This window comes from Sabethes cyaneus, chromosome 3, assembly GCF_943734655.1.
Source record: "Sabethes cyaneus chromosome 3, idSabCyanKW18_F2, whole genome shotgun sequence".
NCBI lineage: Eukaryota > Metazoa > Arthropoda > Insecta > Diptera > Culicidae > Sabethes > Sabethes cyaneus.
The window spans coordinates 95,442,086-95,451,139 of record NC_071355.1 but is presented as its reverse complement, the minus strand read 5'-3'; the positions used below and the strand labels follow the sequence as shown (position 1 = coordinate 95,451,139).

The following is a 9,054-nucleotide window of genomic DNA, read 5'->3' as shown; positions in this document are numbered from 1 at the left end:
CAACACGTTCCGGAAAGGTTGTAACATTAAATTTGGGTCCATGATATCGTTGCTGTCACTCAATTCCTCCAGATACTCCGGAGGCAAAGTTACTATAACGATTTTATTACGCTCTTATTACAACGGCTGCTTCATCTACCATCAGTGTTTGTTGCTACGAATTACATGTTCTAGCTGATCCGACAAACTTCGTATTGCCACAAATTAACCTGAGTTGTACATAAATCATGAATCTCGGATGATCTTTGTCACAATCTCGAGTTTTGCAAGTTTCTGAGGAGTTCAACCTTAGATGATTCATTTTGGCAGTTACGTAACTATGAAAGCATCCCAGGTAACTAATAAGCATCTTCAATGCTCTTCAAACGTAGGCCAATAAGCATTTAAGTCGCCTTAAATGCTACTTAAATGCTATTTTTGCAAAATATACAGCTACTTTACTGATAACCTTCTTATAGTGCTGTCAATGCTACTTTACAGCTAATTACCGACACGAAGGATTTGAATACAATTTTGGATGCCAATTTACAACACCTATGCAGTCAAAAAGCTAATATACAACAACGTGCAGTATAAAATGCCTGATACGCTGATTTGCTGCTTATGTTAATGTTTATTAGTTACCAGGAATGGGTTTAATTTAATATACAAATTTGCAATTATTCCTCACAGTAAAGTAGAAAACAACTCCCCTGTCCCTTCATTGCATAGCCAGAAAGCGAATAGTAATATTCGCCATGATTGTACAACATTTCGCCGAATATCATTTTGCAAAAAACCTTAAGCGGAATGTACCATTTCACGGAAAAATGTTTTGTGGAAAGTACCATTTCGCGATCCTCTCCTTACTCGCTGTCACTCGTGCCAGGAAACCCAGGTAGACCTAGGAAAACAAATAAACCTAGACAGTAGTGATTTCTGCGGGGAGTTGCCTCCCCCCAGTGGGCGGCGCTTCCGACGGCGGGTCGCCGGCTACTCTCGCGGCCGTCTCGTCCTGAATGATGTAGTGTTACTATAGATAGTTTTTGTGGTCTTGTTATTGACTAATGTTTTATGGAAGAGTCTCGAATTTCTCGAGTTCGATTAGTTTTTGAGTTTCGCGAAAATTTCTGTTTTATTTGTATGGGAGTCCATATCCCCCTACCACAGGCGTGAGAGGTCTCTAACTATCATAAAATAAATTCAAGACTCAAAAATTTCCGCATGCCAAATTTGGTTCCATTAACTTGATTAGTTCTCAAGTTATAAGGAAATTTGAATTTCATTTGAATGGGAGCCTCCCTCTTAAATAGGGGAGGGGTCTTAACTCATCATAGAAAAAATTTCTGCCCCCTAAAGGCCTCACATGCCAAATTTGGTTCCGTTTGCTTGATTAGTACTCAAATTGCAAGGAAATTTGTATTTCATTTGTATGGGAGCCCCCCCTCTTAAAAGGTGGAGGGGTCGTAATTCACCATAGAAAAAATTTCTGCCATCTAAAACTCCCACATGCCAAATTTGGTTCTATTTGCTTGATTAGTTCTCGAGTTAAGAGGAAATTTGCATTTCATTTGTATGGAAGCCCACCCTCTTAAAGGGGAGATGGGCCATAACTCGCTTTCTAAAGAGGAGAGGGGTCTCAATTCACCATAGAAAAAAATCTTGCCTCCAAAACCACTTACATGTCAAATTTGGTTCCATTTGATTGATTAATTCTCGAGTTATTAGAAAATATGTATTATCATTTGTATAGGAGCCCCCTCCTAAAGTGGGGAGGGGTCCTAATTCACCATAGAAAATATTCTTGCCTACAAAAACACCCGCATGCTAAATTTGGTTCCATTTGCTTGATTAGTTCTCGAGTTATGAGGAAATTTGTATTTCGTTTGTATAGGAGCCCCCCCTCTTAAAGTAGGGAGGGGTCCTAATTCACCATAGAAATTATTCTTGCCTTCGAAAACTTTCACATGCCAAATTTTATTCCATTTGCTTGATTAGTTCTCGAGTTATGTGGAAATTTGTATTTCATTTGTATAGGAGCCTTCCCTCCTAAAGTGGGGAGGGGTCCCAATTCATCATAGAAAAAAAATTTGTCTCCAAAAACACCTACATGCCAAATTTGGTTCCATTTGCTTGATTAGTTTTCGAGTTATGAGGAAATTTATTCTTCATTTGTACAGGAGCTCCCCCTCTTAAAGGGGAGAGGAGTCATAATTCCCCTTCTAAAGAGGGGAGGGGTCTCAATTTACCATATAATAAATTCTTGTCACCAAAAACATCCACATGCCAATTTTTTTTCTATTTGCTTGATTAGTTCTCGAGTTATGCAGAAATTTGTGTTTCATTTGTATGGGAGCCCCCCCCCCCCTCTTAGTGGGGGGACGGGTCTCTAGCCATCACTAAAACCTTTCCTGGCCATCCGAATTTTCACGCCGATTGGTTCAGCAGTTTTTGATTCTATAAGGAACATCCCTACAGACAGACAGAAATCCATTTTTATATATAAGATGTAAACTTTTATAGTGTTTCCGGGATATTTTGAACAAGTGAAAGTTAAGATTTACATTCATTTGTTTACTAAAAGGCAACGACATCAAATGAAACACCGCAGTGAACGAACGAAAACAAACGTTCCCGTTGCAAATTTTGAATATCGTTTCTTCCTAGCGTTGCGTTTTCGCAACGTAAAGTTTGAAACCTTTCTTAAAATTACGAAAATAATCAAAATTATGAAACAATTTTTTTTGCCAAGCAACCGATCCTTACTAACACTGATTAATAGATCGGGCGTTAATAGAGATAAAATCGAGTTTTATGAGCATTTTTCCTTAACTGTCTGAAAAATAACAAAACCTATTGTTTTGTCACAGCTGTAATTATGTTACATGTAACATCTGACCTTTGAGCAAAAACAGGTCGGTTAGATTTTTTTCCCAATCTTTCTTTGTTTTTCAGGGTCCAAGTTGATATCTTCAATCGAGCCTTCTCTAGAATCGAGTAAAAGTGCGTTACGTTTTCGCAACGCTGGGAGGAAATGGGTTAAGTTGAAATCACCCAAAATAACAATTTTATCTCTAGGCTTCAATTGCGACACATTCCAGTTGATAGCTTCAAGATGGTTGTCCATCAGGTTTTCGTCGTTGACTCGATTGGGAGGGATGTAGACTACGCAGAGACAGAGTACAGACTAACAGACGTAACACTGAAACCTCATTCCATCGCCAATAAAAACGATCATTTCAAATTTTAACTTAAGCCAAGACTCAAACAACTGTCGCTGCGCGAGAACGCCGCTCGCTTGCGCTGGCGCTGTTGTCAGATAATATACAAATTTATTTATTTATTTATTTATTTATTATAAAATACATCATCTGACAATAGTAGTCTTAATGATTAATAAGCAGCACAAAACAAGCAGTATAGATGTACACAAAAAAACATATTCATCTTCGAAGCCGTTGTTTAAACGTTGTTGCGGTAATATTAAAATCAAACAAATCAGCTACAGCATTAAAGCTTGTCGACATGAAGCGGATAGGGTCATGTTGCCCGTACGTTGCATTTCGCTGAGGTAAGTACAACAGATCTCTGGGCCTTAGAGTCCTTTCGGGTGCATACATATTAAGCTGTTGTAGAATAACAGGTGCATTGATCACGCCAGACAAAACCTTCGCTCTAAAGTCTGCATTTCAAGAAGTTGGCAGCGCTCTACATACGGTGGTAGCTGGTGTTGATTTCGCCATGGAAGAAATCGTAAAGCATATCGCACGAATTTTCGCTGAACGGCTTCAATTCTTGCTATCCAATTAGCATTGAATGGGCACCACACAACCGAGTTGGTCTCAAGGACGGAACGCACCAGGGAATAGTAAAGTGATCGAAGGCACATGGGGTCACGAAATTCTTCAGCAATTTTGAATATAAATCCAAGCTGTCGATTCGCCTTAGCAATTATTTCGTTATAGTGTGGCTTAAATGAGAGCGAAGTATCCAAAGTAACGCCCAAATCACGAACCTGGTTTACTCTAGTTACCGTCTTACCAAATATGGTGTAATTGAACGTAATCGGATTAGATTTTCTATAAAACGAAATCACACTGCATTTTTCGGTGCTAACCGTTAGTAGGTTGCTGGAACACCACCGAAGAAAAATATCAACCATTCCCTGGAGCGCTAAACAGTCTGCAGTATCGTTGACAATCTTGAACAGTTTCACGTCGTCAGCAAAAAGTAATCGGCAATCCTCCGGGAGTAACAATGAAACGTCGTTTAAAAACAGCGTGAAGAGCAGTGGTCCCAGATTACTGCCCTGTGGAACACCGGAGAGGTTCGTGAAATATGCAGACTGCTGATTACCTATCTTTACATAGAGCATTCGATTTAAAAGATAGAATCGAAGCCATTGTACTAGCGCAGAACAAACTCCAAGCTTTTCCAATTTTGCCAGCAGTATACTGTGATCAACTCGGTCAAATGCTGCTTTTAAATCGGTGTAGATCGCGTCAATTTGCGCACCCGCGCTCATATTTTGTATGCACGCTGCGGCAAACTGTACAAGGTTTGTAGCAGTAGAGCGTTTTGCATAAAAACCATGTTGCTCTGGAGAGATGTAGTGCTTGCAGCTAGCGAATAGAGCATCGTGTATTATAATTTCAAAAACTTTCGAAACTGCGCAAAGAGATGTAATGCCTCTGTAATTTTTAACGTTACGTTTGTCCCCTTTTTTATGCACAGGAAACATAGCAGAAAGCTTCCAAGCTGTAGGGAATACCCCTTGCTGAAGCGACAAATTGAACAGCAGGCATAGCGGATGTATTAGAACAGCTGCACATTTTTTTAAAACGCATGATGGAATTCCATCCGGACCAGCGGTAAAAGAACACTTTAGTTTCACAATTGCAGCTTCTACGTCTCGATCTGCTATTGCAGGTAGATTGAAATCGAGGACATCTACAGGAATGCTAGTTAATGCTGCATTGGTTTGCGCCATAGTAGCGGCGGAGTCTCGGAAATTGTGTTGAAAATGTTGGGCGAACAAACTGCATTTCTCTGACAACGTGCTTCCATGACAGTCACCCAGAAACATATCTTTCGGCAATCCATCTTCTTTCCTCTTTTTGTTTACGAATGACCAGAAGACCAGACCAGAAGATTTATAGCATTGCTAAATTTATAGCAACCTACTCTGGCGTAGCGGAAAGACTGCACCAGCTGATGCTAGTGTTTTTTCCAAGTTTTAGGGATGTCATTGAAACGATGTTTTGCTAGAAAATTTGTTCGAAGTATTACGTCTGTTAGTCTGTGGATGGAGTATTGCGTCAACATTGCTAATCGCGACCCCTAATTGTTCAACCTGTTCAACCCCTGGGACTTGAATCCTGAGCGAACAGCTAACAAAACGCTACCTCCAGTACATTTACAACTATTTGAACGCGACCGATCCTGTCGGTAAATGAAGTATGAGTCGTTAAACAGCTAGCTCGTCGTCGTATTTTGATTCAACCAGGTTTCGGTGAGGGCGTATACGTCATAACAGCAATCGCTGAGGGCTAACTGTTCATTCTATTCAGAGCTGTTCATTCCTCCAACGTTTTGATAGTATACCAGAATATTCGAGGTAGCGGATGCGGCGATACTTGAAACGGTTGACGTCCTGGGAATTGGGGATTCGTCAGAGCGATGGATACCTTACCGTACCGATATTTGCCATAAAGGGGGGCTTAGAAAACCCCTTCACCAGCACTATACTCAGAGCCGGGACGACTTGGACGGCAGGAACGAGTCATTTGTGATTGTAATTCGGTGTCTACGGCGGGCTCGACTGAGCTAGGCGTATCAGGGGTTTCTATATCGCGTTGTGGTAGGCGTCTAGGACCGGATGATAAGCCTGAGCTTAACTGACTTGAAGTATTGGCCAAAGCCGTGTACGTGTAAAATAGCCAGAAAAGAGACCAAATGAATCCGCGCTGGAACAGGACGAGCGATGAGGAAGTACAAAGTCGTGGAATCGTGAGTACTTGCCTGTGAGAGTAGATTGAAGGACCTCAATTACAGACTCGACAACAGGACCGCGACTACTGAGATGAACGCTGGCAGCAAACGGCCGGACTATATCGATCTGAGAAGAGGCCTCCACTGAGCTTTCAAGTATGCGTCGTGGTGTTCTTAGCCCAACATGTTGACTACTTCCGTTACCGTTCTGCCGGTTCGATGGCGATAAACTAAAAACTGAGAACGGATCAACAGTGGGGCTGGGATCAGCAATTTCCGACTTGCCTGACAAGCGATTTTGGAAGCCCCGTTTCCTGTATTTGCCAGCAGGACAGGAATAGCTGCTGGTCGCTGGCTGGAAAGGCTCAACTGCATCTACAGTGTGTCCCAGTATCACGTGGGGCGATGAGACATTCGGATATGTGGATATGGTTGAAAAACTGCCCAAAATTTCAGTTTGTACATTTTAAGGGCATTTTGAGTAGTTTTAAGTCACTCCGGTTCCCCGGTTAAGAACCCTATTCTTACTTACAGTCTCACGTCAATATTTTGTGTAACAACTAATTATAGTTTTTGTATTGGACCCGCCTGTTTATTATGGCTTCACAAACTACTTGAGTATCTATTCTTGGGCAACTGAGTGAGTGATAACGCTTCATATCTGTCACTCTGCGTTTGGGCTGGAGGGATCATCCATGCAAGATCGCCTATAGACAAGCTGAAAATACAACCAGTTATTCAATACCACAGGATGCGAATGCCACCGTATTTTGGCAGTTAATAGGTTAAACTGCATTGGGAATCCCGATTTTGAACTTTCGGATACCAGGTGTGGCGAAACACCAATATAGATGTCGACGGGAGGATCAAGAAGAAACAACTCATCTAGTAGTACCTGAATTACTTAACAGGAAGATGATAGAAGCGTTAGCGTGTTGCTGAATAAAATTAATTAAGTTTTCTGTTTTCGAATTTTACTTTGATATCAGTATGTATATTATCCAAAAAATAGTTTACCACGTATGAACGAAAACAAATTAACAAATTTTAAAATTAAAATTATTTAATTTATTCTATTTTAAATATTTTTATAAACGGCACCAGTAATTCCATTTTTGTGTATTATACACATCCTGAAACAGCAAAGAAAGCGCTTTAGACTTGGGCATGGAAAAAGTACAAGTAAAGCAGCACATAGGAAGTTGAAGTGGAAATAAAAAATATATTCTAATTTAACGTTTGAAAATATGGATATGTAGTTATTGCAATTCTTTAACGAACAAAACAGAGAATTGAGCTTCTTAAACATGCTATTATTATACGAATTTTGTAAGTTTTTTAGGAATAATATAAAATAACTGTATTTTGACAAAGGTTGAAAGAAAATGAGTCGATTCTGTAAATTTCAAAAGCTCATTAACTTTTCGTCGGAAACCCAATTTTGGAAGCAGTATTGTCAATTGCAACGAAAATTGTACCATCCAAAGTGCGATATTGCTCATAAAAGTGCTATTTTGCATTAAATCGTTTCGATATCTTCGGCGCACTTTTTCGTTATCTTCCAAGCAATAAGTGCGCCGAAGAGACCGAAACGATTTAATGCAAAATAGCACTTTTATGAGCGATATCGCACTTTGGATAGTACAATTTTCTTTGCAATCAGCAATATTCGGGCCCAAAACAGAAGTTCTGCTTTTAGTAATGTATTCACTGCGTTCTTAAATCTGAACACAGAGAATATATTTTCATGAACAGATTTTTTCCTCGTCTTTGGAAATTTTCAGAATCAATGACGACTCATTTCTTCTTAATGCATATTGCAATGCATGTCAGCATATTTTGCCTGTTCCTCGAAAAAAAAATTAGCTGGTATGTACTATATGTGCCACATATCGATTTTAACTTACCGATCACCAACTTCCAATGAAACAACTGGAGCGTTGCAGTTAGGATCCAATTTGGCAGCTTGCTCGGAAATCGCTACAATAATGCCTGCAGACTTTTCGGAAACATTACCTCGGGCTAGAAATAAAACTAGGTTTTATAATTTGATAATAGCCTCAGCAATAGTGATTAACCTCCAATACATAAGCCTTGGTTGTTGGCCAGCAGACATCCTAGATTTCCGGGCGTTGTCATCCTAAAATTGACATGAATTACAGGAACTTCATTAAAAATAAAAACCTTTTGGACACCTTACACTTTATCTAAAATTTGATCCACTTGTTCTTCCATATTGGGAAATTATTATTTTATTGTTATAGGTATTCAACAAATATCTAAGTTTCTTTGAAATTTGCTGTTTTTCTCTCACTTGAAGCTTATCATTTGAAAACAAAAACAACATATTTGTCGCAGAGATGCCAGCAAAAATCTGTAACTTTAGTTTGACAAGAGAACGCAAACGGTGCTAACGCCGCTGTGAACCCGAGATATTTATGTATTCGAAAAAAAAACGGGAAAATCCGGAAAAACTATTGTATATATATCGTCTGGTCCGAATTGGCGGTTTTTCATTCATAATTTTGGAACAAAAAATAACGCAATCCTGAAACTTCTACAAATTAAACCGGTAAGCAAGAAATATCACAAAAAATTTCCAAAATTTAGAACGTTTTTCTTCTTATCTTGGAAGTTTACACTCACGGGAAGCGTTTGGTACGGGAGGTCCACGCTTTCTTCCCTCCCCTTGATTTCAAGGAGTTTAATGGAATTAGATATTTTTTTCTGGTTCCACTTGATTCCTTGGAATTCTCTCTGCGGTACATGCTGCGCAGTTGGCCTGGCCGTTGACAAGAAAAATGATTGATTCAAGTAATCGTCATTTTCCAGGATGCCTTCAAGAATTGGCTGCGTTAGTGTGAGATTAGATTAGATTAGATTATCTTGGAAGTTTACACTCATGAAATAAGAAATTAAATAAAAAAGAAAACTTTAGCAATTAAATTCTACTATTTATATTTATTCGCGACAGATACGTATTTCCCCTACGACCTCCAGGCTTCACCAGTGTCTGTTTTCGAAGAGTAGTAGAATTTAATAGGAAGTTTTCTTTTTTATTTAATTTCAGGTTTCGTATTTCGT

The 9,054-nt window shown here is 39.4% G+C and overlaps 1 protein-coding gene across 1 annotated transcript; it reads right to left on the bottom strand.

Moving 5' to 3' along the window:
• Positions 1-6,970: 6,970 nt before the first annotated feature.
• Positions 6,971-8,278, bottom strand: LOC128743687 (ragulator complex protein LAMTOR5 homolog). The gene is made up of 4 exons (XM_053840315.1): positions 8,171-8,278; positions 8,049-8,110; positions 7,878-7,992; positions 6,971-7,103 (listed from the first exon to the last, which is right to left on the bottom strand). The coding sequence occupies exons 1-4, from the start codon at positions 8,203-8,205 to the stop codon at positions 7,049-7,051; spliced, it is 267 nt and encodes an 88-aa protein (XP_053696290.1). The 5' UTR covers positions 8,206-8,278; the 3' UTR covers positions 6,971-7,048.
• Positions 8,279-9,054: the final 776 nt, after the last annotated feature.